Below are 21,331 nucleotides of genomic sequence, written 5' to 3'. Positions count from 1 at the left end.
ATTATTTTATGTCAATTAATATAACTCAATCAATGGTAACCATGATAAGATCATGTATATAGTGCTACTGAATAGCATCGTTCAAAACGAGCAGCACCTGGCGGATGTATATTTATCTTGACTGAAAATTGACTTCTCGCACTTGCAATTTATTTCTCTGAAAAATAACTGAAAATTTTGTCATTGATGTTTTGAAAAGGTGATTATTTTTGTTTTTTACTTAAGTTTTTACTTAAATGAAATTTACGTCTAGTTAACTTTACTTCTATTTTATGCAATTTTTTTCTCTTTTTTAACAGCTCCATTTATGATACTTTACCAACAAACTTGAATAACATCACAAGATAGATTGTGCTTAAGGTATGCCCATAAAGTACAGTAGATTGCAAGCTGCTGTATTCAGTTTGTACAGAAAGCTAATACGCAGCTGCAAGGGGCGACCAGGGTTTAAGCAGTACATTCAAGCTGAATTCCGTAAAAATTCAAAAATTCCCAGGACAAACATTATGAGAATTGAGTATTTAATTCGTAGAGGAGAAAAACAATTGAAAGACATGCAAAAGGAAGAAATCCATTCAATTAGCATGTTTCAACCTAAGAAAGGAAACAAGTGAGAAAATTGATGTTTCCACTTGTCATATAATTATGATATGACATTTTTTGCTTCTGAGGTATCAAATTGTTTTGTGACACATGCAATTGATGTTGTGAACAATATTTCTCACAAATATGTACATTTATTTGCACTGCAAACTGTTATGTGTCAAATTATACATTTCGTTTTGAATACACCAAGTTTATCTATATTTATATCTACTGTATTTATACATCTACAAATAATGCATAATCTTCTAAATTCCTTATCCATTAAGTTTGATCAGGAATACATGCAATATTTTTGTTTTCTACACATGTTGTTCTTTATTCTGAGCATTTATTTTCTCGCACATATTTCCCATTGCATTTTCACTTTTGCACAAGCAAATAGCCAGGAGGGCCTTCTGGATTCTTCTCCAGATTGCTAATGAACAACTTGAATTCTAAGATAGACAAACATTGGTTGAGATATGATTCATAATAGCAATAATAAGGCACAAGTATTGTCATCAAGAAACATCTTTGAATTTTTTATTACCATGATAATCAATGTAACCATCACCATCCAAGTCTGCTTCTCTGATAATCTCTTTTAACTCTTCATTGTTAATCCTCTCGCCTTGTTTTGACATCACCGTTTGAACTTCATTTGCACTAGAAAAAGTAGGTGCAAAAATTTGAGGAGGACCAAAACCACAGAGTCTGGTGGAAGCTTTAGCCTCTCAATATTTTGCAATAGTTAACCTTCAAACATGTGTTTGAATAGGTTATCTTAGCTTGATGATGACTTAGAAATAAAGTCGAAAAATATTGCTTTAAATCTTGTCTCTTGCTGTTATAACTTGAATCCTGAGTTTACAAGATTATGTTCTTGAAGTGCGTTTTATCATTTATTTTTTGAAATTGTTGGCTGGAGAAGTATTTTGTCTCATATGATACCAGTCATGGGGGACAGGATGCTTTCCAAGATCACCGAAAATTACAGTTATGTTTATGTGATCTGTTACTCATTCACAAATCACAACTCAACCCGCTTATTACGCTGTTAGTTTGAAGCGAAATCGTTTAACGCGAACAAGAAATTAGACATGTAAACGGTCAGCGGTGATTTAGTAAATAATATAATTTCTAGTAAAATTTCAAATTTTGATAGGGGAAAAATGACTACTGCTACTCCATCTGAATGAAATTCTCATCCATATAAAATCGCGACTAGTTTTAAGATTGGATGGAATAGAATTTTTCGCCTCGCCTTGACAAGATCATGTTATCGTATGACGAGCATAATCTCATTTTCCATTCGATAAATTTGTTTACGAACTGCAAAGATTTTGTATTAATGACGATGTTTTTCATTTACCTTATTTTTCCATCACTATTCATATCGAAGACTTGAAACAGTTCTTTAAGTTCGTCTTCGGGATCGATTTTTCTCATTTGTTTTTTCATTAACGTGAGAAATTCCTGAAAATCAACTTCTCCATTACCTATAAACGAGAAACGATACAGCTTATATGATTGGTGTCCCTTTGTGGCAACTTTATTTTTGGCAATTTTTCAGACCTCTTTGACAGTGACGGAACCAACCCTCAAGTATAGTCGCGCTATGAAATTTCCAAACTTTATCGTCCTTTCTTTGTTTTTACAATAAGCGAAATGTTAAACAGCACGGCCGAACTTGCAGGTTGATATACCACTGCTCTTTATGAAAAACGCGTTTATCTGTTGCATTTTTATCTGGTCTGCAATTTGTCTTTTGTTGGATAGAAGAGATTTGACGCTTACCGTCTGCGTCAGCCTCGGCTATCATCCTCTTTAGTTCTTCATCAGTTGACCGCTGTCCCAAAGAATTCATCACCACTTCCAACTCATCAATCGATATGGTACCTGAGCCATCTGCGTCAAACAGGAGAAATGCTTCTTCAAGTTCTACGAAGATAAAAAAACAGATGGTGTCTGGTCCCTAGCTTTGAAACTTTTTGCGCCGTACTTTTCCCAATGTGTCACATATTGAATGAGACTTGGGATGAAGCGTGGCTGTTTTCATTTGAAGTGATTGTAACTTGAATGCAAACAATATTGTTGTTATAAAGTAAATGGTTTGAACCCGGGAGTATCGTTACATGTTTGTAAATGTAGATCATCCAGGTTGGTATAGTCCCGAGAAGGACTGTTTTTGTTGTTGTTGACTGACGGTTCGACAACCTTAGCGGTAGTTATCTTTTGACTCTGAAGATGACTACCGCTAAGGTTGTCGAAACGTCAGTCAACAGCAACAAAAACAGTCCTTCTCAGGACTATACCAACCTGGACGATCTACATTTACAAACATGTAATATTGTTGTTGTTGCGTCTTGTTGTTGATAAGCTCTCGCTAAAACAACTTCCACCTGGTAACTTATGAATCGCTAAAATTTGAAAGAGGTAAAAAATTTTTTTCGGCTTTACATTTTTATCCTAAAACCTATGTCCATATATTATTCCAAAATCGTTATCAAGTCGAGAATTGCAGAAAATAAGGTAGAAGCATGAAGTAAAAAATAGGTTTATCTTAACTCAAAATTTGAGACAAGAGGAGACAGTCTTTGCGACAGTAATAAATTCAGAAAACTACAAAACTACTATTTTGTCCTTTCTATTTGAGTTGAAGTTGAATCTATTTTTGAAGTATGTTTTTGTGGATTTGTTTTACATAATGTTATTTTAACTCTTGTGTCTACAGACAAGGTGTTTTTTTTTTGAGAGCAAAATTGTTTACAATAACTTATTCATGTCAGATTGATTACACTGGAGATCTTTAATTTGATGTCGGTGATAATTGATTTTACAATGAAGGGAAAATTTTCCAATTCAACAACTTGAAATGCAATGTGATTGTCATCATAATACCCACAACACGTCAATGCACTTGATTTATGCTTCCTATATACGAGCTCAGATTTCCTTCATTTCATCATAAACAACAATAGGAAGTAAAATGTTGCAAAGTGTATTTTCATTCTTCCTACATCAAATATTCTCTCCGACCTCCTAGATACTCATTTTTTTTGTCAGCGAGGTACTATTTGCCACAAAGTCTTGTTCATGTTTTAACACACACACACACACATTTAGAGATGCAGCAAGATGTCATAAATAGAAATCCGTTTACCTTTAATCTGTTCTTCGCTCAGCTCTCTTTCGACCTGGACGAATGCAAGAAAAGTTATTCACTCTATAATCGTTACAGCTTAATTCTGTTAGTAACAGCTTGGCGCAATTATACTGCAAAGTTAGTTGTCACAGACAGCGGAAAAGTGTTTGATGGAAGACTTCTATTCATCTTCATATTTTGTTCAATTTTCAGCACAGTTTTGGGGGACAAGTTCCTTTAAGTCTTTGGACATGATTACATTTGCTGGTTAGTAAACTTAATAGATTATAAACGCATAAAAACCGTTCACTTATACTCCTCTTATGTTTTATAGTCGATAGTACTTGTTCCCTTATTTTTCTTACCATTATTATATTTCTTCTTTTCCGTTGTTAAATTACCTATTTTTATGTATAGGGTAAGTCAAATTCAATATGTACGCGCAATCTTTGGCGTAATGCGTTCTCACAACTTTCATGTATATTTTAGATAATGCACTAGCATTGAGTTCATATTGCGTTTTATAAGTCAAATCTTCGCCCGCGTTATCTTTATTAAGTATTTATGTCGCGAAAACATGCCAAATAGGAAGTGTGCACTTGATAGCCACCTGCTGTTTCCCTGGGGATATCAAAAAAGCCAATCTCATTGGATGGTGTGATTCTAATTACTGCATTTTATCGATTATTCCCAGTGGTCTATGCTTTGTGATTCTTGAGTTTCGATCAAATTCATTAAAAAAAACATCTACGGAGCAATTGATTTGTTTTATTTAAAATTGCTCAATGTTTCAACTGTGTTTATCTAACACGAGCTCGTGAGTTTAAAGCGAATCATTACTAAATAGCTTTTTATTTTCTTTTAATTGACCTGTTTTGTTTGGATTGAGTGATTGGAGTCCATAGGATACATAATTTTTTGTCACTTGTCGTGGACTTGAAAAATAGTAAATGAATGAAAGAAATGCAAGATGACAACAAAATTGGAACATTCACTGTTTATTGGCCAGAGTAATGACGGACCTAACGCATGCGCACAAAAAAATACCACGCGTTTCACCCGCGAGTTGCCCTTCTGTGTATTCTCTGTTCTTTGGCGGAATGTGGCTATTACTAGGATTCCTAGCTATTTTGGGGAGTATGTGTACTTCTATTATTATTTATCTGCTAAAGATGTTTTCACCCAAAGATCCAAAAGGTTTGGTTTTAACTATTAGTTCAATTATAGGTATCGATCTTGTATTGTAATTGCACGAAATTTCTTTCGATTTCTTCAAATTGTCTCGTGTTTTACGATTATTTATGAAAACTGGAAAGTACGTCTAACGTCTTGTTCAAATAGAAGACTTTCTTTTCTTAAATTTTATTTATACCAACCAACAGTGTTTGTGTTTGTGATTGACTTGCCAACTCGTTGCGTATTGGGCTTGCTATACTTTGCATTGGGCTTGTATACTGTATTCTATAGGAGTAATAAAGCTGGTTTTATTCTTTTTGTTTAAAAAACCATCAACGTATTAAATCTTAGCGAGCGGTTTCTTAGCACCGTTGAACTATTAAGTTTAAATTTTTCTCTAACATTCCAAAATTGTCAATGTGTAAACGTAAAAACGAAACACTTTCAAGCGTCGTGTGGTTTTCTGAGAAATATTATGAATACCATCAATATTTTTGCTTTCATTTTCGAACAGGCGTGTCATTTTGCAGTGATTTTGCTTTTTTAAATGAAGGGTGTGGGGGCACTACTCTTATTTGAAGAAAACTGAGAGGGACTTAGCTCCTTGCCCCCTTGCTTCCAATACCCCTGAAATGTCTCCTTTCTTCAATGGTTACATATAATTCAGTTATGAGCGTCATGCTTGCGCTTTCAAGCAAACTTCAACAAATTTTAAAGAGACACTTTATCACAAGAGTCTTTTAGCCCTGATGTAAATACAGCCTTTTACTTCTGATCAATATCAACTATTTGTTAAAACTGATCAACATTTTTCATATTACGTTTTATAACATTTTATAAACAATCTATTGCTCTGTGAGAGATTTTGACAAAATGAGTATTGCAATTATTAGCATCACAAACAATCTCAATCTTTCTCTCTAGGCAAGGAGCCAGATGTCAATAATGAAGAAACAACACATAATAAAGAAGAGACAAAATCTATAGACATGGAGACAGATAGCAAAAAGGAAGGAAAGACATCTAATAAAGAAGAGAAAAAATGTGTAGACATGGATACTGATGCCAAAAATGAAGACAAGACACCCAAAGAAAAAGAGAAAAATCCAGGAGAAAATGAAACAACATTTAATGAAGAAGAGAAAAATGTAGACATGGATACAGATGACAAAATGAAGAAAGACAAAAGAAAAGAGAAAAATCAGGCAAGGAGACAAATGTCATAAAAACAATAAAGACATGGATGGATAGCAAAATGAAGGAGACATCCATAAAAATCAACAAATCTAATAAAGAAAGAAAATGGATCATGGGAATCAAGAAAAGAAGAGAAAATCTGAACAAAAGAGGATAAATCATAAAATAGAAACATTAAGAACATGGATGGAAGGAAAACATCAAAATAAAATCACAAGAAAATCAGAAACAACATCAATGTAACATGGATACTGATGCCAAAGTGAACAAGAAAAATCAAAGGAGACAAATCAGAAACAACATTTAATGAAGAAGAAAAATGTAGACATGGGAAATCCAGGCAAGGAGACAAATGTCATAAAAGTAGAAACAACATCTACTGATAAGGAGAAAAAAAGTGTAGACATGGATACAGATGCCAAAAAGGAAGAAAAGACATCCAAAGAAAAAGAGAAAGCACCCGTAGGCAAGGAGACAAATGTCAAAAATGAAAAAAAGACATTTAACGAAGAGGAAAAAAATTCTGCTCACAAGAAGAAAAAATTCAAAGAAAAAGAAAACACTTCTACTTGGCAACAAAAAAAATCAGACTTCAAAAATATGAGTGTGGAAGAAAAACGTGTTCACTATCGCTGTGGACGAGACTATGTCATGCTGGAATCAATTTCTCCCTGGCCTGATTATGTTGATGAAAAACAACCCAAATTTGTAAAAAAAGGTGCAACTCAAACTCACGTCATTGAGAAGAAAGACTTGCCGTTGTTGTGATTTTTGTTTCGTAATTGTTTTTTAATATTTTATGCACTTTTTTATTTATATTATTTATTTATTTTATTTCTTTCAAATAATGTAGAGTCTGTCACTGAAGATGATGTTTTAAACAAGGTTTCTTTGTGGAGAGGTGATATCACACGTTTAGAAATTGATGCGATCGTCAATGCAGGTAAAATTCTGAAAAATAGTTTCTTAGTTTATTTTGTTACAAGTTCTCAGGCCAAAATAAGGACATATTTGTATGAATTACTGCTACCAGTAGCGTAGCCATTCTGCAAGTTTTAGTCCAGCTACGTTAATCTACCAGCTGCTGTTGTATTTGAGGTTTGAGTCTATGCTAAGATTTTTCATGTTAAATCTCTGTAAATATTACGACAGAAGTGTTTTTAATGATAACATGGATAACCCATTGAACTTTCATTTCTAATTTCAGCCAACACCAGATTGCTGGGCGGTGGTGGAGGTATGGATGACAGTTATTGCTTATGAATTTTGAAATTTGATTTTTCGAAATAGATTTGGAGACATTATGTTAAGGATCACACTCAGGTCTCAAATTGTTTAAGAAAAAGTAATGGGCAATTTTTTTCAAGAAAAACACGCCACATTAGTTGCGTTGGCATCCAGCAAGTTTTGGTCCCTGCTATGCAATTTTCAGAACATTATCATTATTCATTTTATTTGAAACCTATTGTTTTCTCAGTGAGTAAAGGTAGAAAAGTTTGTGTAGTACGACTAAAATAAGCTCACGCTTCAACTGATCACAAAATATGATGTTTTAGAATATCAGGTCAAAACATGCTTCTTAACAGTGTGTTAATTGCACGTTGTCATTTCAAATTATGATTAGATTTCACTCTATTTTGACTGCATTAACCGGTCACATAAGACAATCTATGGCCTATTGAGCTTTTATTTTTCCACAAACGAACCTTTTGTTGACAATTGCTGTTCCTTACCAAACTTCTTTGCCACCGACTTAACGTTACTGTCTGTTTCCTTTTCTTATCACATCTTACTATTTGATATTGCTTTTTTGCGCTTTACAAAAAAAATTTTCAGATAAAAATTTTCAGATAAAGTTGTTCAGATAAAATTTACCAATTAATTTATTTTCAAATATATTCAATCTTTTGGTTTTTGCATTTGGTTTCATGTTTGTTTTTGCCTACTTAAAACTTGAAAAGTTATAACCTCAACAGTTTAAGCTAAAAAATTTTCCAAAACCTTTATAAGGTATAGCTAAATTTTTGTGAAGCGATTTGCTGAAGCGTTCATTCTGCTTTGTTGATTTTCTTCATATAAGTTTTGGGTTTGTTCACGTTCAAGCACGTTCAAAAAAATACTCGGGAGATCCTAAAATTCTTAAATCTTTGTCTTTAGTTGATGGCTGTATACACCGTGCTGCAGGAAAGTGTCTTTATGAAGAATGTTACACGCTAAACGGGTGTGAAACTGGCAAAGCTAAAATCACTTCAGGTACCATATTATTATATGCCAATAACTGTCTGAATCTTGATGTATAAGTCCGTTATCCGAAAATGTGTTTGATTGTATATTTTAATCGTACTTAAGACAATGAGACGCATATTGCTAAGGAATTGAATTTCACATGTTGTCTTTAAATTCTTTTATCTTTTAATTGTCGATTTTTCTTCTTCAGGTTACAAACTTCCTGCAAAATGTAAGTTTATATGGCAAAGAAAATACGGAGCTCAAATCTCGTTTTCTCGTGAATTACTTTCACAATTTAGTTACTTTGTACTCAACGCTTTGTATTTCACGTGTGACGTTAAACTGTGACGTAACATCAACCACAGTGAATTTGACTCATTTCACGCTGGTCGGAAGTCAATTGCATCGTGTATGCAAGTCTTTTGAATGCATTGAACATGATTTAGTATGACTATATCTTGTGATTGCGAGCAATCAAGGAAACCTTTCAATTGTTTATTCAATTTATTATTTCAGATGTCATTCATACCGTCGGTCCTATGGGAGAGAATAAATTGCTGTTGAAAAGTTGTTATGAGTCCTGTCTTAGCATAGTAAAGGAAAAAAAATTGGAGTCTGTCGTATGTGTTGATGAAATCTTTCACATTTCTTTTGTATTTGTTAATATTGTGTAAATCTGGACGGAAGAAAGGTTTTTATTTGGATTGGGCTGTTACGGGTGAAACGTCGACCTTTTATCTATTCATATGCAGTTATAACAATTCTCAGACAGTTTGATTTCTTTTTAGGCGTTCTGCTGCATTTCAACAGGAATATATGGTGCGCTTTTTGATCTGTTTCTTTGTTTTATAATTTACGGATTTTTGACCTGGCGATTTTTACACCAATCTACAGGTTATCCCATTGAGAATGCTACAGATGTCGCTTTGATGACAGTCAAAGATTGGTTGGAAAATAACAAAAGCTGGGTATGATATGCGACCATTTTAAACGAAATAGTTTAACTTACTTTCCGGTTATATTGTTGACTGTTGAGTACTGTTTTATAAATTAACTATAGCTTTAATATGTCTACTACAGGGCCCCAATGAAAATCTCTCTGGCAAATGTGGGACTTCCTAAATAAATATTTATTATTTTATTAAGGAATAATTACCGTTTCTTAAAAATTGTAGTGCGGGTATGATGGGTATCTGCGGTCAAGTTACCGCACTTCGTTGTCATAAAGTTTTCTGTAGTCTGAATTTCAATTTTTCTAAACAATTCTCTTCATGAGGAAATTAAAATAGTACGTTGTGGAAACACTGTTTGTTGTTCCCTTGTTTAGGCAGGTCGAATCATCTTCTGTGTATTTTCAAAAGATGATTTGTATGTATATGAAAAGAAAATGCTCAAGTACTTTCCATTCACGAAAAAAACCAATGAACAAATGAATGTTGATAATGATGGTAGTAGAGCTGAAATTGACACCGGAAGTAAATCAAATGATAAAGATGAAACTAGACGTCCTTCACTAAGCAATAAAAGTGAAGTATTGACGAATGAGTTATCCATGGTCAAAGGAAAAACTTCTGAGACAAATATTTTAAAAGAAAAAGGAAACAAACGACTAGAATCAGGTGATCCAAGGGAAACCTCCGCCAAAAAATATTTGCGAACAAATGAAGAAAGTGAGCTCACTAACACAAATTTTTCAGAAAAAGAAGATGAACGTCAACCTTACACTATGGATATGACCTCTGGGAAGAAATTTACCAACATGAATTTTCCGGAAGAAGGACATGGAGGTAAATCTGATGTTATGGAAGCGGCGTCTGTGAAGATGACGGATGCGGGGTGCGTATTTTGACTAATAACGAACTTTTCATTAAGTTTGAATTGAATTGTTGAAAAAAAAGTGCATTAATTAATCATATTTTAGTGAGCATCTTCATGTTAACACTTATGCACATGACTTTTTCATTTTAATATTCTGGGACCGGTTGCATGAAACATAGATATCCATTAGATATGGTTTTTGTTTGCATCAGAATCTCTTAGAATGCAAAATGCTACGATTTAAACTTGACAATTGATAGAAAAAAACATTAATTTACACATAACAAAGTTTCGTTTTTATGAAGTTAACATAACTACCTTTTTGAAGCGATCGAAAAAGTCATTATCCAGACTCTATCGTCACTTCGTGCAACTGACCTCTGGGTGATACCCATAATACCACCCAAATTCCACAATGCATTTCAAATGCAAAAGTTATGAGCACCTAAAGGGTTTATGAAGCAAATTTTTCTTTTTCATTTATAGTTTTATTCAATAGAATTTTTGAATTGGTGGTAGACTTTCTAAAATCATTTATGAATATCTCCTTATTATAGCAGTGGTAGTGAAACATCTGATGGTAAAAGCGAAGGACTAAAACGAAAATTGGAACTACCTTCTGGTGGTATTGGTATTTCTGGAGGTTTAAAGGGATCTAAAGGTGACAGTGATAGCAGTGGTAGTGAGACATCTGATGGTAAAGGTGGAAGAATAAAAAGAAAACTAAAATCTCCAAACGTAGACATAAAAGCCAAAGCAAGTGCCGATAAAGACAAAGATGGAAAATCTGGCTTTAACCTTCCTAAATTTCACATGCCCAAATTTGGTTTTGGTGGCAGTGGAAAGTCCAAAGGAAAATCAAGCAAAAAAGGAAAAAAGAAAGGTTTTGAAATGGAAGGAGATGTTAAATTGCCTTCTGGTGAAGTAGAAGGTGATATTCCCAAAGTTAGCATTGACACTGATCTTCAAAATGAACCACCTTCTCTGAGTTACAGTGGCAGTGATACTTCGGACGGGCATGGAGGAAGGATCAAGAGGAAACTGAAACTACCATCGGGTGACATAAACATTTCTGGAGGTTTGAAAGGACCAAAAGGGGATGCAGATAGCAGTGACAGTGATACGTCTGACGGCAAAGGTGGAAGGACAAAACGTAAGGTGAAAACGCGAAGCTCTACTGAAGATGCAAAGTATTCCAGCAGTATTAGTCCCAAAAGAATGAAATTTAAATTGCCTAAATTTGGATTAGGTGCTAGCAAGAAGGAGAAGAATGCAGAGATTGTGAAAGAAGTGGATTCATTGTCTGAAGATCAGCTAGTTTTGGATAAATTTGAGATACCGAATTTTGATATTGATGTGAAAACCGTTTCTTCTGGTGCTAGCAAAGAATTCAAGATCGATTTGGAACAGAAGCCAGCACCAGTTGTAATTTCAGCTTCACAAGAAAACCCTGTTTTTACTGGTCCTACCCGACAATCATCTGTATCAGGAGATTTAATTTCATCCACAGATATTTCTATGAACGCTGACATCTCTGGTGAGTCTGTTTCGCCCCATGGTTCGACTATAGTTTGTGATGAAAAATGTACTCGAACATCTCGCGTGTTACCAGATTTACAGTACGATGTCGACTATGGTGATATTGACTTTGGTGATGTGGATTCAGACTTTCAACATCCATTGTCTCAAATTGAAAGCAATATCAGTGTGTCGTCCGAAGGTGGAGGCTTATATTCAGCTCCTTCTGGTGGAATTTATGCTGACTTTGACAAAAACAACGACGGCGAGGAAGAACGAAAAATACACCAAAAACCTAGTGGTCCATTAGTTTTTGAAGATATTACACGTTCCTCTCGCGATAAACCAGATATCAGCCATGACGTTGACTTTAGTACTTTTGATTTTGATGTTCCATCGATTCAAGTGAAACAATACTACGCTGGGAAGAAATTTACCAACATGAATTTTCCGGAAGAAGGACATGGAGGTGAATCTGATGTTGTGGATGCGGCGTCTGAGGAGATGACGGATGCGGGGTGCGTATTTTGACTAAGAACGAACTTTTCATTAAGTTTGAATTGAATTATTGAAAAAAAAGTGCAGTGCATTAATTAATCATATTTTAATGAGCATCTTCATGTTAACACTCATGCACATGACTTTTTCATTTTAATATTCTGGGACCGGTTGCACGAAACATAGATATCTATTAGATATGGTTTTTTGTTTGCATCAGAATCTCTTAGAATGCAAAATGCTACGATTTAAACTTGACAATTAATTTACACATAACAAAGTTTCGTTTTTATGAAGTAAACATAACTACCTTTTTGAAGCGATCGAAAAAGTCATTATCCAGACTCTATCGTCACTTCGTGCAACTGACCTCTGGGTGATACCCATAATACCACCCAAATCCCACAATGCATTTCAAATGCAAGAGTTATGAGCACCTAAAGGGTTTATGAAGCGCAAATTTTTCTTTTTCATTTATAGTTTTATACAATAGAATTTTTGAATTGGTGGTGAAATTTCTAAAATAATTTATGAATATCTCCTTTCATTGTTAAGATAATGAAATGAAGTGTTTGTAATTTCCGTCTGCACACAACCAGTGACGTCATATTGCACAATGAGACACCGAAAACTTTCCTAAATTCTTCAGTTTCCTGGCAATTTTTGGAAGAAATGCTTATTTCATATCATTAAAACTATTCAACGAAAGCGTCTTTGCCCCGTTGAAGAAAAATATCATCAAATATACTTGATAATTCAAATTCTCATTACACAATATGACGTCACTGGTTGAACACAAGGGGGGCTTTTTAAACAAAACAAAAACGTCAATATCTTGAGAATGACAAGTGATATTTATAAACTGCTTAAGAAAATCTACTGTCATTTTACAAGCTCTGTTTCATTAGACTGTAATTTCACAAGTAAAATTTTCTCTGCATAAGCATTTTAACAAACAAATTAAACGTTATGTAAGGAATTTTCTCTTCTTTTTGATAGACAAGCAAACTGAAATGAGTATGTCAAGTTATTGATCACTTACGAAAAGTAGGTAGCCTTATTTATTTTTAGTTGTTGTGTAGAAACATTTTTATGTTACAAGACAGTAAAAGTACAGGACAATTTGTTTAGCGAAAATAAGCCGCGATAAAAACACATTCTAATTCAAACATTTAGAAGTGAGATGAATTAGCAAAGGTTAACAAGTGAGTTCAGCATATAAACCATGAGCTATCGGCTGTTGGTGTTGCTAGCCAGCCAAATTTGGTTGTGTCACGTGAATTTCAAGTAGTAAGGCATAATTTTTTTCGTTAGACATCTATTGTTTTTACAGTGAGCGAAAACGAAATATTTAAATTGTGCGGGCTGGCTTGAGGTAAATTGCAAGCCAGTTTTACTTTTGTATTTATATGTCATACTGATTTATGAAAGTTGCGGTTGGTTTGGATTTGGCTTCTTTTCCCTCTCGTAATGTGTTTTCATCTCAAAAATAAGTTAATCAGATTTTACTGGTTTTTGACCTGTTTTGCGGTCATCAACATTATATCAGTGTTTTTTTATCGATATTTCTAACAAAATAACTTCAGTAAAATTCTACTTAATTAGTCAACAGACATGATGGCTTGGCATCAAGTGAAATCAGTCTGTTTCTTATGATTGATGTATAACTGTAATCAAAACTTGTTTGTGTAAGTTTTTGACGATCAATGAAAAAATTATAATATTTTTAATTGTCCTTAATTTGTTTATATGAACACTTTTGTGTTTCACACTTTCAATGTTTATTCCATTTAAAATATTGCACACAATAACACAATAAAATTTTCAGTAAAATTTTTATCCTTGGCAAAATGCCTCCTGTCCCCCTCCCCCCGAGGGCTCTGCACGTTGGCTTGGTAGCACAACGGTTTAAACGGATGAGACAAATGTTTTTCACTTTTTCCAGAATTGTTCTTGAAATCGTAGTCTTTCACTCTCAAACAATCGTATTTTCATTTATAAATTTACCATCAGATATATTGAAAAATAAAATCCCCAAAATAATTTCAAAAAAGCGGTAATATTAAGCTATCAAATATCTACTTCTGTAAAGTCTTCATACTGCTTTCTTAATGGGTCTGAAGGAATATTTTCCAGTTTCACAATCTCTTCTTTTTTTTCGTCCATATTGACTAAGCAATGATTCTTTTTACCTTTTTGATCGCATATCTCTTTAGCCATCATAGTCCCGTCATATTTCTCTTCCATGTACTCCCTTTCATCTTCCACTATTTTCATTCTCCCAATCTCCACTTTATCTCGTAAACCTGCAATCAGGCTTCTTCGTCCTTTTTTCCATTCGTTATTTAATAGCCTGTCTCGTTGTATCATCGCGTTTGCAACTCGACCTTCAGTTTTACAATTATCTTGTGCATCCCTGGGTATGTCACATTTATCTGAAATATAAATGGTTGAGTTGTCATAAGAATTGGCCATCTTAATACCCGTCACATCTCTTTCTTCTTGTGTAATGATCTCCATGGATTTACACGCACAAAAAATTTTGTTACGTCTTCTTCGCTTGTGTTTTTTACCACCGTTTGACAAAAATTGAAGAACTCTTGGAAAGACAGACTTTTTATTCTCGTGACTTTCTTTCGAAGAATTTTTGTGGATGGAGTTTTCAGTTAATATACTTGACGATAGCTTAAGTTCCTGTAGCTGAGAGAACATGCTCATTCGTCGTTGTCTTTGTGACGATGCTTTATCTTTTTCATTTTCTATCTCCCTTGTTGATGGAATTTTTGGCATGCTTATTGTTGGTGTATTACTCGACTTGGTAGTTTTACATGGTGCTTTAATGGATGCTGAATTAGTGGATGGTTGGTTTATTGATGGTATATTGATGAATGGTGTACTCGACGATGCTCCTTCAACGTTTGAAGTGAAGTTTTCATTTGCAGACAGTTTAATTTCCTGTAATTGTGAGAACATACTCATTCGTCGACCTGTTGTGTTTTTGTTTTCGTTTAAGACTGTCGTGTTGTCGTCATCGTTCGGATCTTTTTGTCGTGTTTCTGGAACAGACAGCATTTTCTTTTCACGAATCTCAGAGAGTGAACTCAAATTTTGGCCTCGTGATGATAAAATGGAATTAACGTTTGACGATGCAAGTGAGTCTATAGTTTCTGTATTGAACGTGAGTTTTGACTGATGCACGGCAGCGAACATACCCATGCGACGGGACCGAGATGTCTGAGGTATTTCATTAGCTGTCTTATTTAACGACTTGTCAATGAAGACATTTTCAAAGTTTTCATCATTGCGTTGAAGGACATTGTTAACATTCTTCTTGATGCGATTGCGTTTTGCGCTGACTGTGAAAACGAGCAACGCGGCTATGACTTCTGAGAGACGTAATCCTGTCTGGAAAACGTACCATGGCCACGCTTTGACCCATTTCACTTTGGAATAGACACCAAACACTCCTACAGCCGAGTAAAGAATTAGGGCGGACGTAAATAGATTGGCCGCGCTTGAGAAATAAATGAGCGAAAAATAGACACGATCGCCTCTCGTCTTTCTTCGTCCAACGGCCTTAAAAAGCACTTTGTTTATCTTATGAGCTAGAGAAAAGTACCACAAGCCAAGAAACGCCCCCCAGATAATGGAAAACACTTGACAAAAGAGAATCATAACTTTGGCGTTGCTGTGGGCGGACACAATAACTTCGGTGGTAATGACAAGGAAGAAGTGTAAAAAAATTACTATTAAGATGTTCGATAGACGCTGAAAGCGCTGATGTTTGAGATTTACATTAGCGGATTCTGCCAAAGCCAAAATGCACAAGGAATCCGATGCGAGCAGACATGGTGTTCCGATTGACCACATCAACTGGAGAACTAGCTTGTCTTTGAAAATTTTTCCTTGATGATATGGGTCGAGGAATAGTACAAAGGACCGAGTTACAGAAAGAATGAACATCATAAAGTTTAATGAAATGCTGAGATACTTCTTGTCTAGGCCATCTTTTACGTTGACGATGATGTAATAACCAGAGTAAAAGGACATACAAAGAAAGATTATTGCAAAGAAATACGTATGTGATGGCCATGCTTCCTGCCATGATTTAAAAGCTTTCTTCCATTCTGGGCTTGGTTCTGATGCACTCTCTCCTTCGTGTGACTCCGGTGTAATCTTTTTTTCAGGACTGGGTTGTACACTGTTCTTTTCCGGAAGGGGTTCTGCAATACTTTCGTTTTCAGGCTTTGGTTCTAATCCACCATCTTGTTCTGGACTGGGATGTAGTGCACTTTCCCTTACACTTCCTGGTAGTGATGTGTCGTTTCTTGTACTATTAGCTCTCTCCGAGTGTGGCAAATTTGGATTCGTTAGTGATCGTACACTTGTGATGTTTCTAGTTTTGAGTACGACAGTGTCCCGTAAAAAAATCTAAATCATATAAAGAGCCAAAAAAGAACCCGATTTATCATAAGTGCTTATTTAAGTTCATTTATGTAAGTATATTATACGCGTAATATATATAAAATCTCACCAGAATCAACAGAAGGAAGAAAAATGACAGACTGGTTGATTTAATCATCAGTGCATCTTCATAGGCTCTTTATTTTATACAATATTGCGCTGTCTGTTTGGCCTCGTTTTACCTTAGAGAGAAAACAATTTTAGAAATTCAAGAGAACCTTATCGCTGATACGTGGAAGCGTTTGCCGACTTGTGACTGAAATTTTTTGAAACTTGTTCATTACTCTGTTTATTAAACATTCAGTTCATATGGATACAATTTTATCGTCTATTTGAATGGACGGCATTTCACGACGCGTTAGTTACAATGAAAGATATTACTTTACGTTATTTTGTATAGAATACCGCTTCTTTATACCTACTCATCGTCAATGCTTTAATTTTTAAATATTCGACTACATTGGTTAAGCTTTAATGCTCGTATTGTTTTTGCAATTAACGCGAATGTAAGTTTGAGTTAAAATTTTTCATCCATTTTTGATAGGAAGAACGGTTACAACGTGACAAATGTCGTTTCACGTTCTGAATTTCTTACATCAATAACATATAGCCGAAATTGCCACCCTTATTGTTAAACTGCGGCATAAAATTTCACTCAATACGAGTTGAAAAACGAAAATCTTCGCAAATATACGCGTTGATGTCTATTTAAATATTTATATATAATTAAATTCAAGCTGTGGCTTTTGACATTTCGTACATTATACACAAGCTGCAAAAGTACATTATTATTTGTTCAGTATTTGAGATGCCTTTTCGTAACTCCCACCTTTCTTCATCTTAATGCAATAAGAGAATTGTGATATGTTTTTATCATGAAGTGTTATATGATTTTATATTTGCGTATCATTTCTCTTTATCATGTTTGTTGCACCTGAACATTCGTCATGTACATAAGGACTCTGTGCTATATATATTGCAAAATTTCTTGCGGCCTGCCCACACATCTTTGCTGTCTTTGGCTATTTAAAGCATTACCTGCTTTTCAAGTTTAAAAATCTCGAAATTTGCCAGAAAAAGTTTCATCATCTTTCTTCATTCAATGCGTGCACACGCTTGTGCAATTTTGATATGTTTTCTAAATCTCCCACTCTGAAACCACACGTCTCGTGCGTTGTATCAAGTTTTGATTCGCAATATGCTTGAAATCGTGAATTGAAAGATACGTGCTTCTACGAAAACCATTTATTACGTTATATGCTAAGGAAAACTTACTTTACAAATGGTTTACTTACTCTTTCAGCTTCATTTCTCGTTGAGGGGATTTTTAGGCAAAAAACTTCGTCTCTCAAATATATCTTATGTTAACTAACCCACCTGTCTTCTTTTAAAGTAATCATAAATGAATCGAATATCAGATGGGTTTTTGACGTATTTGCAATTTAAATGATAAAATTACCGTGATTTCGAGTAGGCAATAGGGCATCGTTTAACTGATATAGTACACAAAGTACTGGCTAATAATAGCCTGTGTAATTAATAAAATATTTTAAGCTAAGTTTCATGTGAGTGAAAATGAAAAAAGGTCTATGTGCGCGCGCATGAACTTTACAACTATGACGTATTAATTGAGAGGATGGAAAAAGTCGTGTTGGATGTGGAGTCAATGGTTTCACTCAAAGCTCATTTAAAGAATGTTCTGGCATTCTTACTGGTAAGATATGTCTTGCAACTTTGATACAGACTGTACTATACACGCGAGTTTCCATGCCCTTCCCACTCACTCTATATCATTGTTGAATGTTTTGCAAAGAAACTTTAAAATGATTCAATAAATTCTTCAATGGAATCATGGTGGTCACATATTTCCAGAGATATCTGATTTTGTTCTTAAAGAAAACAGCATCACTGTGACATCACCTTCGTTCACAATATTTTAAAGAACATAAATTTTCCTCGTCGATAAAACATTTTAATCACACGGAATACAACAGTTGAAAGAATACATATTTCGATGAAAATGTATAAAGGTACCAAATTAGGATATAATTACGACAAACTGTAGACGAAAACTGCTATTTTTCATAGCTAATTATTAAATATGATGTCATAAGAAAAATGAATAATAAACGCCTGAAATTTACGTAAAGCATGACTGAAACTTTCAGGCTGCCCACGAATATCAAGCATTTATTCGTTGAAAATTAAAATGCTCCACTGCGTTAAAACATGTGGATTTTTGTCCAAGCATTTTTTCTGAGCGTAGGGGCATTAACCAGGGGGGTGCAACCCACTTAAAATGTTGAGCAGAGTAGCAGACCGGCATTATTCGCTGGAAAAAAATGTACCGACCGCTTCCCTAAAAAATGTTTGCCCATACGCCATTTTGCATGAGCCATGTGCATATCCTATATACATATTTTATTGATGCGGATAATTTTCTCCGTGGGTACATTTGTTTTTAAGAAACTATGTTAAATGGTATGGTTAATGTTTTACACATGAAAACTTATTCATTGATCATTTTAACAAGCTTATCAAGTTTCGTCATGGAATATAAAGCTGAGTATATCATTATTCGTTTCTGTAAGACTTTATTTGTTTTTGTCTTGAGTGAACATTGAAATGCAAGATCAAACACGGGGCTGGCTACGTCACTTATTGATGGCGACGTTATTTTCAGTTGTGTTATATCTCAATCACTAGTTTTTTTTAACTTTAATTGTTTCCTGTCTCTGCAGTTCTTTGTATTGATCCAAAAATCCATCATCGTTGAATCAACTTTACACATTAAGTCATCAAAAAATGTTCCAACTGGCTTTGACGTGGACGTGGATAACAAACATCCGGGTCCGTTAGCTAATGTTGACGAGCCTTCGGTCACACGGGAACCCAATACTGATCCGGAGAGCAGCTGGCCTGAGCCAGGACCAAACTGGAAACAGGCCTTCAAAACGTGGGGAGCAGCTTGGGAAACGCATATCTATGTATTTGCAGTTTGTTTCTTTGTTGTTTTCGCGTACGCTTTATACTACGTTGTTGTGAACATCAAGGATGGTCTACAAAATAAATACTTAAGTGTTAGCTTGAACTTTATGATGGTTGTGTGCGGTTTATCGCGGTTACTGGTGTTGACCATAAACCCTTACCATCAAGGCACCGCCGTCAAGGCACTACCTACCGAACTCACTCGTATATTGTGGTCCCTTGCAGCTCCCAGTTTAACATCCGCTGACTGTCTTTGTATTCTATCGTTGTTGGAGACATACCAGATACCTATTGGTGCGAAAGTCTTTCAAAAACCCTCGACAATTTTTCCAATCATCGGTGCTCATTTCGGCTTTGTTTTTATCTCTGATCTCGTCGTATCAGCGCACGTGACAGCAAAAGGAATGCTTTTATTTTGTCAAGTACTTTTTATTATATGGTGTGGCTTTCTGGGTATTGGTTACTTGATCATCGGTTACAAGCTTGATAAACTTATCTTTATACATCCAGGCTCATTAAATGAATGTAAAGAGACTCAACGAGAGGGAAGATGGTACATTTATGTTATTTATGCTTCGGGAATTCTCAACATCATATCAAGTTGCATTTACATCTATTCTGCTGCTGGTGTATTTGGTGTTTACTCTGATGCCACGTACGTTGACTCCTGGTCTTGGTGGAGCCTTCAGACAGCCTTGCGCGTTACCGAGCTTGTAGCAGCGGTTTTGATATTTACTGTAAGCGCAAAACGAACCCTTCCTCAGGCTCGTGAGAGCGAGCTACCATCTGGCGAGAAAAGAAGCTCGTTCCAGGCCCATCTTGTGAGTCAGGATGGTATTGCCTTGGAAATGGTTGGAAATGAAGGCACAATAGAAAATAAATCTTTGCGAAATAAGGAGAGTATGATAACGACACTGAGGGAAAAGGTAAAGGAGGCTAGAAATGGTGACTCTATTCCTGTTGGATACTCATAGACACTCATGAATACTCAAAGACAATCATGAATACTCATAAACACTTATGAATACTTTGGTATTGTACCGCATCAACATTATTTATGTGAAACATTTTGTCTCACATGCAAATGGCAAAAAGCATTTTCGTGAAGGGTGTGGAATATTTTAATTGGATTGCATGACCCATGTTAGTAAAGTCTTTGTTTTAGCCATGCAAGTACTTTCTCTAAAAGTAGTTCTTACTTAAATTATGTGAGAAGTGTCAACATATGTCGTGGGTTTTTCTCTGTATTGGGTGTCTCATCACTTAAAGACATTCGGCGTCTATTCCACTTATGTCTTTCATTCATGCTGGATGTTTGTAATTCTCGAAGTCATGAAGTTCATTAAACTGTCCCAATATTGCTTTTAAATCGTTTCTCTTAATCCTATTTCCATAAGATTTTAAAGATTTAAACACCAAACTTGTACTCTGTCATCCAACCTAATCTTTTGTTTTCCGGTGCTCAAATGTATCAATATTATATCAATAAGCTTCTGCTCTTTTTCAAACAATAAAACTGGATTCAACTTGAAATGAATGGTGAAGACTGAAGACTTTTCCATCCCGCTGATAATTTTCTGTAAACATCCAATATTTCCATGTGCGCGGAAGTAGTTGCTTATTTTATCAATTAAAAGACTTTTATCTTAAGATCTAGTCACTTAATGGGCCATTTATTTAAAATGATAATTATTTTCCGACGTTCAAAGGTAT

The 21,331-nt window shown here is 34.9% G+C and overlaps 4 protein-coding genes across 5 annotated transcripts; 3 read left to right on the top strand and 1 right to left on the bottom strand.

Moving 5' to 3' along the window:
* Positions 1-717: 717 nt before the first annotated feature.
* LOC124442663 (neo-calmodulin-like) lies at positions 718-4,265 on the bottom strand. The gene is made up of 6 exons (XM_046993155.1): positions 4,096-4,265; positions 3,749-3,782; positions 2,383-2,526; positions 1,958-2,084; positions 1,136-1,251; positions 718-1,040 (listed from the first exon to the last, which is right to left on the bottom strand). Exons 1-6 carry the CDS (start codon positions 4,096-4,098, stop codon positions 967-969), a joined length of 498 nt encoding a protein of 165 aa, XP_046849111.1. The 5' UTR covers positions 4,099-4,265; the 3' UTR covers positions 718-966.
* A 463-nt stretch (positions 4,266-4,728) lies between these two features.
* LOC124441725 lies at positions 4,729-6,132 on the top strand. The gene is made up of 2 exons (XM_046992192.1): positions 4,729-4,927; positions 5,831-6,132. The coding sequence occupies exons 1-2, from the start codon at positions 4,744-4,746 to the stop codon at positions 6,130-6,132; spliced, it is 486 nt and encodes a 161-aa protein (XP_046848148.1). The 5' UTR covers positions 4,729-4,743.
* Positions 6,133-6,643: 511 nt separating this feature from the next.
* LOC124442013 (protein AHNAK2-like) lies at positions 6,644-13,906 on the top strand. 2 transcript variants are annotated; one of them, XM_046992504.1, is made up of 12 exons: positions 6,644-6,821; positions 6,957-7,046; positions 7,311-7,340; positions 8,261-8,356; positions 8,541-8,561; positions 8,849-8,952; positions 9,121-9,151; positions 9,227-9,300; positions 9,660-9,951; positions 10,030-10,168; positions 10,708-12,186; positions 13,166-13,906. In XM_046992504.1, exons 1-12 carry the CDS (start codon positions 6,704-6,706, stop codon positions 13,176-13,178), a joined length of 2,487 nt encoding a protein of 828 aa, XP_046848460.1. In that variant the 5' UTR covers positions 6,644-6,703; the 3' UTR covers positions 13,179-13,906. The 2 variants fall into 2 exon arrangements, with proteins under 2 accessions (XP_046848460.1, XP_046848459.1); XM_046992503.1 differs by having other exon boundaries at positions 9,660-10,168.
* A 5,273-nt stretch (positions 13,907-19,179) lies between these two features.
* On the top strand, positions 19,180-21,151 carry LOC124441724. The gene is made up of 2 exons (XM_046992191.1): positions 19,180-19,196; positions 19,263-21,151. Exons 1-2 carry the CDS (start codon positions 19,180-19,182, stop codon positions 20,590-20,592), a joined length of 1,347 nt encoding a protein of 448 aa, XP_046848147.1. The 3' UTR covers positions 20,593-21,151.
* The last annotated feature ends 180 nt before the right edge of the window (positions 21,152-21,331 follow it).

This window comes from Xenia sp. Carnegie-2017, unplaced genomic scaffold (assembly GCF_021976095.1).
Source record: "Xenia sp. Carnegie-2017 unplaced genomic scaffold, XeniaSp_v1 HiC_scaffold_20, whole genome shotgun sequence".
NCBI lineage: Eukaryota > Metazoa > Cnidaria > Anthozoa > Malacalcyonacea > Xeniidae > Xenia > Xenia sp. Carnegie-2017.
This window is presented reverse-complemented; position numbering and strand designations above follow the sequence as displayed.